Source organism: Leopardus geoffroyi, chromosome B4, assembly GCF_018350155.1.
Source record: "Leopardus geoffroyi isolate Oge1 chromosome B4, O.geoffroyi_Oge1_pat1.0, whole genome shotgun sequence".
In the NCBI taxonomy this organism is placed as follows: domain Eukaryota; kingdom Metazoa; phylum Chordata; class Mammalia; order Carnivora; family Felidae; genus Leopardus; species Leopardus geoffroyi.
Genome location: NC_059341.1, coordinates 82,919,254 through 82,936,943, shown reverse-complemented (window position 1 = coordinate 82,936,943; position 17,690 = coordinate 82,919,254). Strand labels below are relative to the sequence as shown.

Here is a 17,690-nt window from a genome sequence, read left to right as displayed (position 1 = left end):
GTTGAGGCTGGTAGTTAGAAGATTGTTAGGCAGTGATTAGTTTCATGAACTTTTCATGTAATTACATGTTTTTGCTCACCATTGCTTGGGGATGAACCACATCAGAGTGAGAGAGATACTGGACTTTCCTTGTTTTTTGAGGATGTCACTGAAATCTGTTGAGCTATCAGAGAAGCAGCTGGGACAAAGAATCAGTTCCAGGCACAGGAGAGCATCAGTGTCTCCTAGCATACAGATTTCACTGTGGCTAAATGATGGTGGGTTGGTTTCCATTCAGTCTCTTCTGGAAGGCCTATTTGATTCTGTCTATATTCCCTTCCACTACCTGAAATAAATGAAGAAATGTTTGTTCTTCCCCCTCAGCATTTGGTTTTGGTATAGAGGGATGTGGAGAGAAGGAAGTTCACACTATGGATTTAGTCATAGTCATCAGCTTTCTCAGAGAGTCTATAAATTGTTAGAGTTTAGGTATATGTATACAAACCTTTTCCAAAGGAAGAACTGTGGGGCCACGCATAGGACATTGCCAACATGGTACTATAAGAACCTGAAGAACCATAAGCTATGGTGAGGAATTTGGTGGAATATTTTTTAAAAGGGTAGTGGTAGAAGATTTAGATCCCAAGATAAGTTGGAAAAGTAGCCTGCTAAGTGGGTTTGGATTCTTTTCCATCCAAATATACTCAAGTAGCAGTACCTAGGCCAAGTACACTACTTAATTCTCTATTAGCCTTTCTCATGGGGCCCCATGAGACCAAGAAGAATGCATATAGTAGGATTGTAGATGGGAAGAACTTAATTGTAGATCTACTGAGACATTGTATTTCATTGAGCAGGGGTTTGGGGGGGGAACATCGCACACCTCATCCTGGATTGGCATTTTCCCAAAAATGCTTCTTCCACTTGAAAAACTACATTATGTTGAGCTTACATTAACCCACAAGAAAAGATTTGTATGGGTTTTTTATATATGGTACAGATAGCACCTGAGAGTGGCTGTCAGAATGAATTTCAGGAAGAGCTAAGATGAACCCCACATAGTTAATTTTCGGCATTTCTTAGGAGCATTTTGGGGCCCAACTAAAATTTAACCAGTCCTTAAAATTTTCTTCTAATTAATAATAATTTGAAAATGAATATTTGGCTATTTTTTTCCCTGCCTCTTCTCTAAGATAAAAACTGCTGTTTCTCCACCCGCCCATTGGAACAAACCTTGAGGGAGTGGTGAAGGAGCTGTTTAAAGAGGAAACAATAGGGAAAACTCTCTGACCTCAGTTTATCCCCTCATCTGGTTCTTCATTTGTCCCTGCTGAGGAACAGAACTTGTCTTTTGTCTGTAACACAAATACATCTTCACCTCCCTCCCTTCCCACTCCCCCCCACCACCCGCTCTTCTCACTCTCTTCTATTATAGTTCCAATCAATGATGTCATTATGTGTGCCATTCAACTGCTGTTGAGCCACTTGGCTATAGGAATTTGGAAGAGCAAAGAGGCAGAATGGAATTTTTCTCTGTCCTGCCCAGGGCTCTTGAAAATGTATTCCAATTTTAACTTGAGAAATAGGAGTCAGGTTTTTCTTTGCTCTGTTTCTTCTTCTACCCTCCCATCTATATTCTAGCCCTTAAACATGTTTTTACCTAGCTGTGTGTGAGGGAAAAATTGGATAAGAAGTGTTAGGAATATAAATTGAACACTTGAAGAAGAAAAACTTTAAAAATTTGTGGAAGCAAGATGAAAATTTTGATGTTTTGTCAGCATTTATGGCTGGTGTTTTGCCCTGTTTCCTATAAGTTGGGTCTTTGAGAAGTTTCTGGTAGAGGGTTGTATTTCCCTAGGGTGCGTGGTTGAGAACACTAAGGATCTTATACCTTTTCATTTTATTTTTCTTACCTGATTTTATACGTAAAGAACTAGAGGTAAAGAAGTTTGTAGTAAGAAAAAAACTTACTCTTCGCTATCTCCCCAGCTAAACACCCCACCCCCACTTACGTCTTTGCATTCCTTCTTCTAACATGTCAGAACTGATGGCTTTGATAAAAAACAAGTTTTATGCCTCTTTGTGGTTCCCCTGTAGTATTTTCCCTAAGAATAAACACAGCCTGGAAAAGGAGGGAATGCTGGATTCTGTTGAGTCTGTTTTATTTTAAATACATTTAGTTGTTTGTGCGAGCCAGGTTGTTGGGGTGGGATCATTCTCTGAGTGTCAGTTTAAAAAAAAATTTTTTTTTTCCACTCATGGTACACAAGGTAAATAATTTTTTGTATTTTTTTTAACATTTATTTATTTTTGAGAGAGAGCCAGAGTGCGAGCAGGGGAGGGGCAGAGAGAGAGGGAGATGAGAATTGGAAACCGGCTTCATGCTCTGAGCTGTCAGCACAGAGCCCGATGTGAGCTCTAACTCACTATAAGATCACAATCTGAGCCAAAGCCGGATGTTTAACCGACTGAGCCACCCAGGTGCCCCTCATTTTTAAAATTCACTTGCAAACACATATCTGATTGTATATCAGTCTGTCTGACTTGGGAGTGACCAGTACCTGTGTCTAATTTCGATGTGACCAGTAGCTGGCCTGGCATTTTTAAGGAGAGCAGTATCTGTCTGATCACTCTCAGATACTCTCCCTGTGGTGAAATGTGAGCATGAGCTTAGTTTCTGAATCCAAGTCTATCTGTCCTTCAGAATCTGTATGGGAGAAAAAAGTATGGGGTGTTTTTTGGGTTGGTTTGGTGGTTGGTGTGTGTGTGTGGGGGTGGGTGGGTGGGTGTGGGTGTGTATTACTACTTTTGGGGGGGGTCTGAGAGCTCATGGTTTGAGAGTTGCAGGAATATAGGGATGTTTAAGATGTATTTTAATACTTGAGAGGCTAACACTTGAGTAATAGTGTTCCTTGGACTAACATCGATAAGAAGTAACATTTTATTTTTGAAAATACATACAGGTTCAGAGGCGCATGGGTGGCGCAGTCGGTTAAGCGTCCGACTTCAGCCAGGTCACGATCTTGCGGTCCGTGAGTTCGAGCCCCGTGTCAGGCTCTGGGCTGATGGCTCAGAGCCTGGAGCCTGTTTCCGATTCTGTGTCTCCCTCTCTCTCTGCCCCTCCCCCGTTTACGCTCTGTCTCTCTCTGTCCCAAAAATAAATAAACGTTGAAAATACATACAGGTTCAAAAAAAAATAGATACAAGTTCAATTCAAATAAAGTTTAATAGTTATATGACAGTTCATTTTCTTAGGTATTCACTGGAATAATAGAATTACTTTTCAGGGCTGATAGCTGATGCTGTATATTTTGGAGATAGGGATGGGGATGAGCCAGGGTGTCAGATTGGGAGATATCTTATGGGGGGATATTTGGTGGTGATGTTTGCAAACTAGCAAAGGCCCTGTTCTTTGTTTTTTAAGATTTTTTTTTTTTTTATTTTTTAAGTAATCTGTTCACCCAACCTGGGGCTTGAATTTACAATCCCAAGATCAAGAGTCTCGTGTTGTACTGACTGAGCCAGTGAGGCACCACGAAAAGTCCCTCCTGTTCTTAATAAAACCTGAGGTGTTGGGGGTGCCTGGGTGGCTCAGTCGGTTGGACATCCGACTTTTGGTTTCAGCTCAGGTCCTGATCTCACAGTTGATGGGATTGAGCCCCGTGTTGGGCTCTGTGCTGATAGTGTGGAGCCTGTTTGGGATTGGAATTTTCTCTTTCTCTTTCTCTCTGCCTTTCCCCTGCTTGCACTGTCTCTATCTCTCTCAAAATAAATATTAAAATAAATAAATAAAATCTGAGGTGTCTTGTTAAGATTTAGAAAATGTTAGCTCCTTCCCTCCCCTCTTTTCCTTTGTTACTCTTTTCTCACATTTTTTTTAAATAGTATTTTAACCAAATTTTACCTTCTCGTTGCTAGAGCAGATTCTTAGGTCAGAAATTGAAGTGTATTTTCAGGATGTTCTACACTTGGAATTCATGTCAAATATTGAATCTTTAAATCTCTAGCAGTGAAGATGTGTTCCTGAGAAAGATATTATGTTTATAGTGCTTGCTTTCTGGATTTTAGAAAGTATCAGGTGAGGAGTTCATTGAGGTATAGAGTAGAGGAGGAAGTTACAGAATTTTCATTACCATGTTCATGCTTAGGTATGAGGTAGTTGAGGAAGTGCAGCCGGAAGTGAAAAGAGCTATAAGATGAGAGCCTTCATGTAATGGACTTCTTTGGTTCTCTAAATAACAAGCAAAGCACATGAGCCCTAAGACAAATTCTATCTGTTCTCATGTCTGCTCTCTACTGATATTCCCCCTCACCCTCTGTATCAATTCTGCAGAAAAAAAAATACTTTTGTGTACTTGAACCTAGTTGCCTCCCTCTTTCCCCCACATACCTGAACTCTTCCCTGATCTTGTTTTGGCATGTTTTCCTTGTATTGAGCTCCTCTTGCAAAAGAGTTTCTGTGTTCTGCTGCTTGAATTCTACAAAGGAAGCAAGACAGGTGTGCTCCTTAGAGCCAGCTGTGATTTCTTCATAGCTTTCTTTTGCCTTTCACGTCCCTACAGCTGAGATACCCTGTTTGTAGGAAGTGTAAACTTTTTTAGAAGGCCTGACGCTTTTGGGGAAAAATTGGAGTCAAGCAGCAGCCTTGTTTGGACTTGGTGAGATTTTTTTTTTTTTGTAATTTTGGTCTCTGTTTTCTCAAAGCCATTTGCAATTATTCATAGCTGTAGCTGCACATAAGGCTCACCAGGGGACCCTTTTTAAAATACATTTCCCTAAGTAAGCTCTTCATTTTGAGATTCAGGTTTATTAGGTTGGATTGAAGCCAGAAATCTGCATTTTGTTTTATTATTTTAGAGAGCAAGAGAGAGCATGCCAGCAGGGGAGAGGGGCAGAGGGAGGGAGAGAAAAAGAATCTTGAGCAGGCTCCATACTCAGCACGGAGACCAACGTGGGGCTTTATCCCACGACCGGAGCCAAAATCAAGAATCAGACGCTCAACCAACTGAGCCACCCAGGCGCCCCAGAAATCTGCATTTTATTTTATTTAATTTTTTAATTTTTTTTTTTTTAACGTTTTACTTATTTTTGAGACAGGGAGAGACAGAGCATGAACAGGGGAGGGTCAGAGAGAGGGAGACACAGAATCTGAAACAGGCTCCAGGCTCTGAGCTGTCAGCACAGAGCCCGACGCGGGGCTCGAACTCACGGACTGCGAGATCATGACCTGAGCCGAAGTCGGCCGTTCAACCGACTGAGCCACCCAGGCGCCCCGAAATCTGCATTTTAAAATATTGCAGATGGGGTGCCTAGCTATCTCAGTTGGTAGAGCATGTGACTTGGGTCGTGAGTTCGAGCTCCATGTTGGGCGTAGCTCTTAACATTAAAATACGTGTGTGTGTGTGTGTGTGTGTGTGTGTGTGTGCGCCTGTGTGTGTGTGTGTATATATTACAGGTGAGAAGAATCTGCTTTCCTAGTGCTCATTCTAATTTCTGAATGCTCAGGTAACTATCATCCTTCGTTCTCTGTATATTTGGTTAAGACCACATTTACTTCCCCTCAAAGTTTTTAGCTTCCCTCTACTGACTTCTTGACATTTCTGCCAAGCTCTGCATCACTTATCCTTAAAAGCAGCAGCTTCCTGGCTTTTAAGGGAGGGAGGGTGGGGACTTTTAATAGAAACTTGGTTTCCGGGGGTCTCAAGTGTGAAGCCTTCATTTCCTCCACCTGCCTTGCTTTGTCCTACAATCAGCTAGATCAAGACCGAGACGACCTCCTCTGGGGTTGGAGAGGAGTGGGGGTTGGGGAAGGAACTTGATTTAGATAAAGAGAAAAAGTGATGGGAGCTCGTGACTCAGAAGAGTGTTTGGTTCTGAGCTGTGTTTGGGGACTTCAAATCCTGGGAAGATAGGAGGAGATACAGTTCCTGGTGGTCTCTAAATCTCATGTAGCTTTAAATTTCCTGGCATCCTCTTGGCCCTAGAAAGTTGATTCTGATCTCACAGTTGAAAAGTTTTTAGAGTAGGTAAGATGGTTGTATTGGGAAGTGTATTTTTTGTTATGTGTGTGGGAGTGTTGGGAGTGTCTCTATTATTATGTGCTAAAATGGCATACCCTTTGCTAGTCCAGCCCTTCACCTTTGTCTTTTTTAGTTAGCTTCTGTGCATTAGTGTTTAGGACCACCTTATGTTCTGTGGTCTGACTGGCATAAGCAGGCTCAGGAATAAACATGTTTAGATGAATTTCAGAAACTGGGACAGGGAGGTGACAGCTGTGTGTTGAAGCATTGCAGTGTTTCTGAGAGAAAAACCATCAGTTGCTGTCATTCACTCTGAGAGTATGAAATTGGAAGCCCACTTACCCTGGAGTGTTTCATAACCTTTACCTCTGGGAAGTCAAGGCCATGTCATTATTAATCTACCATCGCTTGAAAGCCCCCAGCCTCTGCTTTTCATCCTGACATCAGTCACGTGGCGGTGAGAGTCAGGAAAGTGCCCATAAAGCTCTTCCTTTTCTTTTTGCCTGACTCTTACCTTACATTCCCTTGGACAATCAGACTGGCCTGAGAACTATTAACATTTTTGTATGATAATTTGTTTACAAAAGGGGACGGTTATTTGTTATTTTTGAAATGCAACCCATCTTGGCTCGCTCTTAGTCTCTGTTCTATCATTCCAGGCAAAAGACTTCTGAGAAAATAACTGTTAAAGTGAGGTAAATAAAATGGCAGAGTTTATGTCGTGATGGAAATATATAGGAGACTCTTACATTGAAGAGTGTTGAATGTGAAGAATAGCTGTCATTAAAACAGTTCTAGGAGAACAGCCTGCTCCAACTCATAGTAGTACCTGAGCTTCCCTGAAGTGTCTTTTTCTGCTTATAAGGATATCTCTGACTGAATTGTTTAGATTGAAATTTCTGCTTCTCAAACATGGTATAAGGAGGGATGATGAGTGATGAGCTGTTGCACTGACCAGGGAAAATGTCTGGCTTGGTTAATTCATTTGGTCTCCTCTGAGAATAGTGAGGATATCTTTTTTTTTTTTTTTTTAATGTTTATTTTGGAGACAGGGAGAGACAGAGCACGAGTGGGGGAGGGGCAGAGAGAGAGGGAGACACAGAATCCAAAGCAGGCTCCAGGCTCTCAGCTGTCAGCACAGAGCCCGACATGGGGCTGGAACTCACAAACCATGAAATCATGACCTGAGCTGAAGTCGGTTGTTCAACTGACTGAGCCACCTAGGCACCCCAGTAGTGAGGATATCTTACATTTAAATTCAGTAAATACTTTTGTTTTGTGTTTTGGGAATTACAGTTCCCTAAAAAAGTCTTGGTTACATTTGGGTCGCTGTTTTGTTTCTCCTAGTTGTTGTTGTTGTTGTTGTTGTTGTTGTTGTTGTTGTTGTTTCTGTTTCTTCTTCTTCTTCTTCTTCTTCTTCTTCTTCTTCTTCTTCTTCTAAGATTTTATTTTTGGGGGCACCTGGGTGGCTCAGTCTGTTAGGCATCCAACTCTTGCTTTTGGCTCAGGTCATGATCTCACTGTGTTGTGAGATCAAGCCCCTCTTTGGGTCCTGCACTGGGCGTGGAGTCTGCCTAAGATTGTTTCTCTCCCTCTGTCCCTCCTCTGCTCGTTCTGTCTCTCTCTCTCTCTCTCTCTCTCTAAAATACGTGTGTGTGTGTATATATGTTTTTATTTTACTTTATTATTTTATTTTTGAGAGAGAGAGAATCTTTTTGGGGGGGTAGTTTCATTTTATTCTTAACAAAAGGAAAATTTAGGTTTAAGAGAAAGTCTTTTAGTTTGTTAAGACATGTTTGATGGTTAAAGTCTTTTTTTTTTTAATTTTATTTTTTTAAATTTACATCCAAATTAGCATATATAGAGAGAGAGAATCTTAAGCAGGCTCCATGCTCAGTGTGGAGCCCCGTGTGGGGCTTGATCCCACAACCCTAGGATCACGACCTGAGCCAAAATCAAGAGTTGGACGTGTAACCAACTGAGGCCACCCAGGTGCCCCAGTATTTTATTTTTTTAAGTAATCTCTGTACCCAGAATGGGGCTTGAATTTACAACCCGTAGATCAAGTGTTGCATGCTCTACCAACTGAGCCAGCAAGCCACTCCTAGTTTCTTTTGATGATTCAGGATGGCATTGGTAATAAGATTGTATCTTGAAGATGCAGATTGGGGTTGGAAGATAACAAAGCTAGAATCTACTCCATCTTGGATATTCTTGCTACCCTTTGCCATAGAAAGAAACAATCACTTTAGAAAGCGTCTATGAATTTCAGGCTGCTGATTGTTGTAGCTGATCTTCCGTTTAGGACTTAATTCCTGGCTATAGTATATATATGCCATGCAAACCATTGACAAGAGCCCTTAATTTAATATGTCTAGTAATAACCTGGTACTTCCCTTTCCCTCTCTTTTTCCTTCTTGGGAGCACTGAAGTGTTTTCTAATTAATCCCATTATATTTAGAGAGGAATAAGTTCTTTTTTTTTTTTTTTTTTTTAATGTTTATTTTTGAGAGAGCGCAAGCAGGGGAGGGACAGAGAGAGGGGGACAGAGGATCTGAAGAAGGCTCTGCGCTGACAGCAGTGAGACCAAACTCACAAACCATAAGGTCATGACCTGAGCCGAAGTTGGATGCTCAATCGACTGAACCACCCAGGTTCCCCGAGAGGAGTAAGTTCTTAAGGCACCAGCAGCAACCCTGTGACTAACTTCACTTCATCTTCTAAGCTTCTGTCTAGGGATCTGGGTAGTGGATCACTGTCTCTAGATCTCACCTTAATACTTCTGGCTAATAGAAATATTATCAAAACCGCTTACCAGAGACAGACCATACATTTGGCTCCAAATTTTATAGCTATCAGTAGGAAAAAACACAGAGTGTTTCCAGTGATTCACAGGGTTCAGAAGGTAAAAACTTACAAGTTGATCAGCAAAAGCATAATTATTTTACATATGGGGACCAGAAAGAAAATTTCCCGATGGGTCCTCATAATGCAGTAATATAATAAACAATAGTATACATCTTTACCAGAACTCAGTCGTAAATTCATAAGTCCCATGAGGTTAAGGATCTTTGTCTTACTCATCTCTGTTCCCAATGCCAGAACAGTGCCTAACCTAGACACTAAGTAGATATTTGAATAACTAGTGGATGAATGGATTAATTTTGTGGTATTATTTAAAATGTTGATGGAGGAATGCCTGGGTGACTCAGTTGATTCCAATTCTTTTTTTTATTTTTTTTAATCTTTTTATTTATTTTTGAGATAGAGACAGAGCATGAGCAGGGGAAGGGCAGAGAGAGAGAGGGAGACACAGAATCCAAAGCAGGCTCCAGGCTCTGAGCTCTCAGCACAGAGCCCCATGCGGGGCTTGAACTCACGGACTGTGAGATCATGACCTGAGCTGAAAGTCGGACGCTTAACCGACTGAGCCACCCAGGTTCCCTGATTCCAATTCTTTAAAAAAAAAATTTTTTTTTTTATAACGTTTATTTATTTTTGAGACAGAGAGAGACAGAGCATGAACAGGGGAGGGTCAGAGAGAGGGAGACACAGAATCTGAAACAGGCTCCAGGCTCTGAGCTGTCAGCACAGAGCCCGACGCGGGGCTCGAACTCACGGACTGCAAGATCATGACCTGAGCCAAAGTCGGCCGCTTAACTGACTGAGCCACCCAGATGCCCAGATTCCAGTTCTTGATTTCAGCTCAGGTCATGATGGTTTGTGAGTTCAAGCCCCATATTAGGCTCCAAACTGTCAGTGGAAACTGATGTCTGTAATTCAGTGAAAGCAATTCCTCAGGGGCCTTTATAGTTAGTACCTAAGATTGGGTCTACAGAGTTAGAGTTTGGATCCTTGCTCTGTTCCCTTGGATATTATCTAGATATTTTTGGTGTTGTCATTAATTGTTAGATTTAATGAAATCAGTAAAGCCTGGCAGCATAAATTTTTTTTTAGGGTCTCAGAAGAAGATGGTTAATAATACTTGTTGGAGAAGACTGGTTTTGTCTCATTACTTACTCTGCCACACTTTAACCCTAAATCTACTCATCATTCCAAATATTCATTCACTTTGCAGACAAAGGGAATTTCTTTGTTGTCTTGGTAATGGGTCTGATTCTTACCTACTTTTTTTTTTAATGTTTATGTTTGAGAGAAAGAGTCAGAGTGTGAGTAGTGGGAGGAACAGAAAGAGGGAAACACAGAATCTGAAGCAGGTTCCAGGCTCTGAGCTGTCAGCACAGAGCCCAACGCGGGGCTTGAACTCACAAACTGAGATCATGATCTGAGCTGAAGTTGGATGCTTAACCAACTGAGTCACCCACGTGTCCCTACTTTTTTTGTTTTAAGTTTTTATTTATTCGCTTAAGTAATCTCTGTACACAACTTGGGACTTGAATTCATGGTCCTGACATCAAGAATTGCATGGTCTTCAGACTGAACCAGCCAGGCACTCCAAGATTCTTACCTACTTTTTTTTTTTTTTTTTTTTTTTTAATTTTGAGAGAGAGAGACAGAATCTCAAGCAGGCCCCACACTGTCAGTGCACAGCCCCACATGGGGCTCGAACCCACAAACTGTGAGATCATAACTTGAGATAAAATCAACAGTCAGATGCTTAACTGACTGAGCCACCCAGGAGCCCCCTTACCTACTTTTGATGACTCTGCTTCTAATGTAGAAGATAAATAAATGGTATTATTATCTTTGGAATTTTGTTGGTGGTCTCAGACTTTGTTTCAAAGACCAGGAGGAAGGTTGCAGTAGAAATAATAGCTATCATTTATTGAATATTTATATAATAGTCCCTATATACAAGTGCTTTCACACATGTAATTTATATCTCAGGGTAGTCTTGAATGTCTCAGTCTTTTCTTTCTAGAAGGCATTGTTTTCTTTATGTTGCCTGAGGATTTTCCAAATATGAAAGGGAAACAAGAAAAGTGAATTTGGAAAGTTGAAGAATTTGTCTGAAGAGCTCAGTTTAGAACTATCTTATTCCATGATGGAAAATACATTGATAGTGATTCATGGGGATATTTGGCTTTTTAAATATATACCTTGCTTTCTGACCTGTGTTTTGTATATGGGCTCTCTCATCTTTTGCACAACTCTCTTTCTTATTTTTATCAACGAGCTTTTAAAAAGAAAGACAAGGCAGTTATTGGGAGATAGAAGGATTATGTATGCTGAAATTACTGGCTGTCAGTCAGTTGGCTTGCTCTTTAAGTCTTGAGGATGGGGCAAGTGAAGTATATGGATCAATCTGAACATCAAATGCCTGTGTTTAGTCAGTAAGGACAGGTTCCTTTTCTGGTTTTGGATACAAGTTGTATGTTTTGAGGAGTTTCCACTTGATAAGAAATAAGGGCACTTTAGATTCCAGCACTATTCTTCCCACACAGGAGCATACATGGGAAAAAAAAAGGATTTGTTAGTGGTTGAAGGTTTGCGGGAGGGAAGTGGGGGGAGAATCAAGAAGGGAAAGGTTTGCAAATGCATATGACACTGAGCTAGAGGGGTCAGTGCTGCCTGCAGATGCACAACCCCATTTGTGCACTTGAGCATGGCCTGAGGGAGTATTGGCCTGATGAATGCAGAGAGAGATGCGTTTTGATCGAGGTAATTTCCCTCAGATGGGTCTCACCATCCCATGAATCAAAACCTGTCAGCAAGGAGCTAAAGATGGAGTGAAGTTTATTGTACGTTTGTTTCCATGCGACACCGTCACGCTAGAAGGGTCAAGTGAGAGAGATCATTAGAACTGTGTTGATTTACTGGGCCTGTTGTGCACTTTCCCTGCAGGGCAAGGAGGAAAGAGGCTTTAGGAGGGGAGCTGAGGGGCTCTGGGTGGGGAGGGAAGGGCAAGCATGCACAAAATAAATAAAACCCTCACTGGTCTCTGCGGGTGAGGGGTGGGCAGGCTGTTTGTAGGGGGTGGGAGGTGGGGGATCTGTATTGTTTTTTTTTTCCCCCTAGAGCCCCTGGTAGATTTGCAGCAGATGCTCTGCCTGGATCTCCAGTAGAGATATCAAAGGTCTGATTAAAAAGGGAAGCTCATGGAGAACTCTCTGACCCTAGACTTAGTGGCTAGAGAAGTGTGCCCCCTCTCCTTTCTTTTCCTCCCTCAGTCTTTCCTCACCTCTTAGTTCAAAAGGAAGCACAGGAAATTTAATTTGGAAGTGAAAATCCCCATTTCAGGATGTAGCAAAATAGAGAACCAGAGGAAAGGCTGTCCCACACATTCTAAATAGACATAGGCTTTGTGATGAGATTTGTGAAGGGAGTGGCCCCAGGGTTTGCCCTGGGGGGGGGGGGGGAGGGAGGAGGGAGAAGGGCTGTGTTTCAAAAGTACCATCTCCCTGTCTGTAATTTGAACTTGCTAAAAGTACCCCTACCTCTGAATTGAATGAAAATAAGTACATAGAGATAGTTCAGCAATATACGATCTAGTCTTGCCTTTCCTCATGACGGGTGTGGATGCTCCTTTTATTACCCCTAATACCGTGCTTGGCCTGGAGACTTCATGAAATTGAGAGGTTTCATCTAGAATATTCTATAGAGATTCTCATTTTGAGTGCTCCATTTTTATCTTTTATCTAAATGGTGGTAGATGAAATCAAGAAAACTTTTCCTAGTGACTTTGGTAAGGAAAAATATAGGAGAGCTGTGTTCATTGGAAACCTTCCTAATTCTTTTATTACAGTTCAACAGATGGAGTAGCCAGTTAGGCAAAATTAGAAACAAATTCAGTTGAGAAAATCTTTAGTATAAGATTACGAACTGGAGTCCTTTCCCTAGATCCCTAGTTAGTTACAGTGTGGAGGCATATGTTATGGTAGAAAAGAGGATGGGATCCTAGCATTGACCCAGGTTATTTGATATGGAAATTGTTGAAGTAGTTTACAACTACCTTTAGCTAAGGGTCCTAGTAATCCATCTTCCTTTAGGAATTAAGCAGTTCTTCCATTCTTCTACTGTTCTTCCAAAGAAATGCTTATGTGAGATACCTGAAGAAATGGTAAAGTTAGGAAAGTGGGTTGAGTAAAATGTCCTGGGTTCCATTCCTGGCTCTGCCACTTACTATTTGTGAGACTTTGGTCAGGTTACTTAATTTCTCCAAGTCTTAGTTTTCTTATCTATGAAATGAATTTAGTCATAGTGCCTACTATGTATGTAATAGTACATACCTATTTAGTACAAACTTACCAAGTGTTTGAGATTATTATAAGAAGTAAATGAGGGCTGCCTGGCTGGCTCAGTTGGAAGAGCATGCAGCTCTTGATCTTGGGGTCTTGAGTTCAGGCCCCATGTTAGGAGTAGAGTTACTAAAAAAATTAATTAATTTTAAAAGTAAGGGTGCCTGGGTGACTCAGTTAAGCATCCAACTCTTGATATCCGCTCAGGTCTTGATATCAGGGTCGTGTGTGAGTTCAAGCCCTGCACTGGGCTCCATGCTGGGTTTGAAGCCTACTAAAAAAAAAAAAAAAAAAAAAAAAGTGAATGAGATAACTGCATGTAAAGAACTTCATACAGTACCTGGCATATAGTACGCACTCAGATGTTAGTGACAGTAATATCATTATTTTAATTTATGATTATTACAAACAAGAATACTTTTTTTCTTCAAACCTGGCTCAGTGTTTTACAGTAGTTTAGATTGCATCAATTATGTGCCTACTATGGACTTGCTGATGGTTATAATGAAAAAGGCAGAAAAAGAAAAACTATGTAGGCAATATTTTTTTCTTAGTAATACACTATGATTAAGTGAGAACTTGTGTGTGTTGGATACTTCAGTCTTTCATAGCCACCAACCTTTCTTGGCTCCTTTCTTTTTCTTTCTTTTTTTAAGTTTATTTATTTATTTTGAGAGAGAGAGAGACCGTGCACAGGAGGGGCAGAGAGAGCAAGAATCCCAACCAGGCTCTGCACTGTCCGCGCGGAGCCTGATGTGGGGCTTGAACTCATGAACCGAAGAGATTATGACCTGAGCTGAAATCGAGTCAGGCGCTTAACTGACTGAGCCATTCAGGCACCCTTCTTGACTTCTTTCTAACTTACTAGAAGTCAGGTACAGCAAAAGGGAGAAAATAAACATGCTTCTCAAGCTGAAAGAACCAAAGTAAGACCAAGAAAGTATTCCTGCCTACTGTGTTCGGAGAACTGGACTAGTTAAACAAATTAAACTCAGAAGGTTGGATAGCTGCCCTGTTTTTGGCCAAAGTGGTGGCTTCTGTGGTCATAGGAACAAAGGCAACTCCTTGGGGATGAGAGTTAGAGGTTTTAAAAAATTCCTGTTTCTTGGGCACCTGGGTGGCTCAGCCATTTAAGAGTCCGACTCTTGGTTTTGGCTCAGGTCGTGATCTCGTGGTTTTGTGAGTTTGAGCGCAGCATTGGGCTCTGTGCTGACAGAGTGGAGCCTGCTTGAGATTCTCTCTCTCCCTCTCTCTTTCACGCTGTCTCTGTCTCTCTCAAAAATAAAATTTAAAAAAATTAATGTGTTTCTGTAGATCTCTTGATTGCCTTTCTTTTGACTGTCTTATACAACCTACTTTCAGACTGCAGGATATGAACTCTCTGGGGTTTAAAAAAAAAAAATTAGCTCAGGAGCATCACACAGAAGTATGTTCGAAAGTTTGTTTGAACTATTGACTTGACCTTATATTGATTACCTTTTGTAAATAAAGTCAAAGAAACTGTCCTAGCCCTTGGTGAGGGTGCGTATGTATGTATGGAGTAGAGGGTCTCATGAGATATACGGAGAGGATAGGATCTTTGTCTAGATGTGTGCCAAATTCTTTAAAATCCTTCTGGATGGAAGAACACCCAGGGAGCCCATCTGATTTTATATGTTTTTTTTTTTTCTTTTTTTTTTAAAGTTTATTTATTTTTGAGACAGAGACAGAGCATGAACAGGGGAGGGGCAGAGAGAGAGGGAGACACAGAATCGGAAGCAGGCTGCAGACTCTGAGCCATCAACCCAGAGCCCGATGCGGGGTTCGAACTCACGGACCGTGAGATTGTGACCTGAGCTGAAGTCGGACGCTTAACCGACTGAGCCACCCAGGCGTCCCTGATTTTATATGTTTACTAATCCCAGGGCTGTGGTTTTGATTATTGGTGATTGGGTGTGGGGGGTAAGGTGGAAAAGGAGAAAATAATCTTGTTTTGTTTTTGTTTTAAGATTTTAGTTTTAAATAATCTTTATATTCAACGTGGGGGTCAAATTTACAGCCTTGAGATCAAGAGTTGGATACACCAAGCCAGCCAGGTGCCCCGAAAATAACTGTTTAAAGTGGGGTAAATAAATTGGCAGGGTTTAGGTCCTGATGAGAATATATATGAGCCTCTTAACATTGAACAGTGTTAGATGTGAACATTAGCTCAGTCATTAAAATAGCTATAGGAGAATGACCAGCTCTAATGCATACTAGCTGTAATATTCTCTCCAGTTACAGGGCAGATATCATAAATCTCTTAGAAGCTTGGGAAAGGTCCAGAGCATCTTTTCTCTTAGATGACTGCAGCTAATTTCTTGACTCCCCTTTTTTCAAAATCATTTCAAACTATTCAGAGCCTTCTGTGACTTTGCTGGGCATTCATAATGCTTGGCTTTCTTTGTATGTTCTTCAGAAACATCATTCTGGTGTCTTTCCCTTCTAATCCTTGGCAAGTAAATGGAACTTGTAAGCAGTGTTCAACAAATAGTTTGGGTGTCTCCTACTAACCTTTTGTCCTTAGGTGTTACTGAAGCCTCAGTGTTCCATGTCTGAATTACAGGAGTTTTTTCACAGAAATTTGTTGTATGGGTATTTTGTTTGTTTTCTTGACTCCACGTGTCTTATGAATATTGAGGCCCTACTTAAAATTAAGTTTTTTGTCATTCTTAGGGATGGCATACTGTATGCTTGCTTGTTCAGTTTCCTGTTTTTTTCTGTTTGTGTGATAACTTAGTTCTTAGTGCAAGATTGGCTGGCATATTGTGACCATTAAGTTATAATTTCATTCTCTTTTATCTTGTGAGTGGAAGCTCACTTGTTTCAATCCTCTTCTTTGTCCCTGAACAGTCTGAAGATGATGAGAAACTGAAAAAGAGGAAGGAGCGATTTGGGATTGTCACAAGTTCGGCTGGAACAGGAACCACAGAGGATACAGAGGTAAAATATACCTAGACTGCTTCATAGAGCCCTTGAAAGGAAGTGAGGGTGAAGAAACATTATTTCCCCAGCCTACTAACTACTACTACTACTACTACCTTTTTTTTTTTTTTTTTTTTTTTTTTAAGTAGGCTCCACACCCAACTTGGGGCTCAAACTCACTACCCTGAGACCAAGAGTCAGGTGCCCCTCCCTGGCCTTTTTTTTTTTTTTTTTTTTTTTTTTTTAAGTTTATTTATTTTGAGAGGCAGGGGCAGAGAGGGAGGGAGAGAGAGAATCCCAAGCAGGCTTCACACTGCCAGCGTAGAGCCCCATGCAGGGCTCGAACCCATGAACCATGAGATCACAACCTTAGCTGAAATCTAGAGTTGGACAGTCAACCTACTGAGCCACCCAGGTGTCCCTTCCTCAGCATACTACTTAAGTGCCCAAGTAATAAGATCTTTTGTTCTTTGCTTGATATCTGTTTGGATAAAGTGGCCACACTGAATTCCATCAGTACATTTAATTCGGTGTTAAAGCCAATTAGCCTAGAAAGGAGCACAAGATTTGGAATCACAGAAGCTTGGATTTGAAAAGTGTTTTTGCCACTTAGTATTACTTACAAGTTATGGCACTTTTCTGAGCCTCAGTTTCATCATCTGGGAAGTAGAGATAATACCTACCTCGGAGTGGTATTTTAAGCATGAAATTATTCTATGTAAAAAGGGATGATTCTATGTAAAATGCTTGACACAAAGCCTATCATATTATATTTAGTAAGTAACAATGTGTTTGATTATGTGCTTGGCGTATTTCTTTGATTATTTAGTGAAGACCGTATCCAACTCAGACACTAGTTGTACCTAACTCCCCTCTGGTCAGTGGACTCAAATGAGACTTCTTGTTCTTACCACTTTATTTATAGTTTTTTTGTTTTTAATTTTTTTTTTTTTAAAGTTTATTTATTTATTTATTTATTTTGAGAGAGTGCATGGGAGGGGCAGAGAGAGAGAGAGAGAGAAGAATATCCCAAGCAGGCTCTGCACTGAACTCACAAACTGTGAGATCATGAACTGAGTCAAGATCAAGAGTCAGGGTGCTGGGGCGCCTAGGTGGCGCAGTCGGTTAAGCGTCCGACTTCAGCCAGGTCACGATCTCGCGGTCCGTGGGTTCGAGCCCCGCGTCAGGCTCTGGGCTGATGGCTCAGAGCCTGGAGCCTGTTTCCGATTCTGTGTCTCCCTCTCTCTCTGCCCCTCCCCCGTTCATGCTCTGTCTCTCTCTGTCCCAAAAATAAAAATAAACGTTGAAAAAAGAAAAAAAAAAATTAAAAAAAAAAAAAAAGGGTGCTTAACCAACTGTGCCACCCAGGGGGCCTCTGTTGTTTGTTTTTTAAAGACTTGTGTTTATCCACCAGAGTAACTCACTGAGTTAGCTGAGACCCTGAGCACTGGCAAAACTACTCAGAGCTTTGACAGACAATATTGATTTGGTTTAAATTTAAATTTAAGAGTATCAATAATGGGGGTCCTGGCTCAGTAGAGCATGGGAC

The 17,690-nt window shown here is 41.1% G+C and overlaps 1 protein-coding gene and 1 long non-coding RNA gene across 3 annotated transcripts in view; one reads left to right on the top strand and one right to left on the bottom strand.

Annotated features, from left to right (window-relative positions):
* The window catches only part of LOC123591119 (SAP domain containing ribonucleoprotein), a 55,748-nt gene that overhangs the window by 29,089 nt on the left and 8,969 nt on the right, over positions 1-17,690 (top strand). For both annotated transcript variants that reach the window (XR_006709122.1, XM_045464913.1), the window contains exon 10: positions 16,070-16,159. Coding sequence is in view for 1 of the 2 variants with exons in the window: in XM_045464913.1 (XP_045320869.1) it covers positions 16,070-16,159 (90 nt within the window). In the remaining variant the exon portion in view is untranslated. The remainder of the gene's footprint in view (positions 1-16,069; positions 16,160-17,690) is intronic.
* Positions 37-1,801, bottom strand: LOC123591122. Its single transcript, XR_006709123.1, has 2 exons — positions 1,271-1,801; positions 37-325 (listed from the first exon to the last, which is right to left on the bottom strand). It is a non-coding gene; the product is annotated as an uncharacterized LOC123591122 (long non-coding RNA).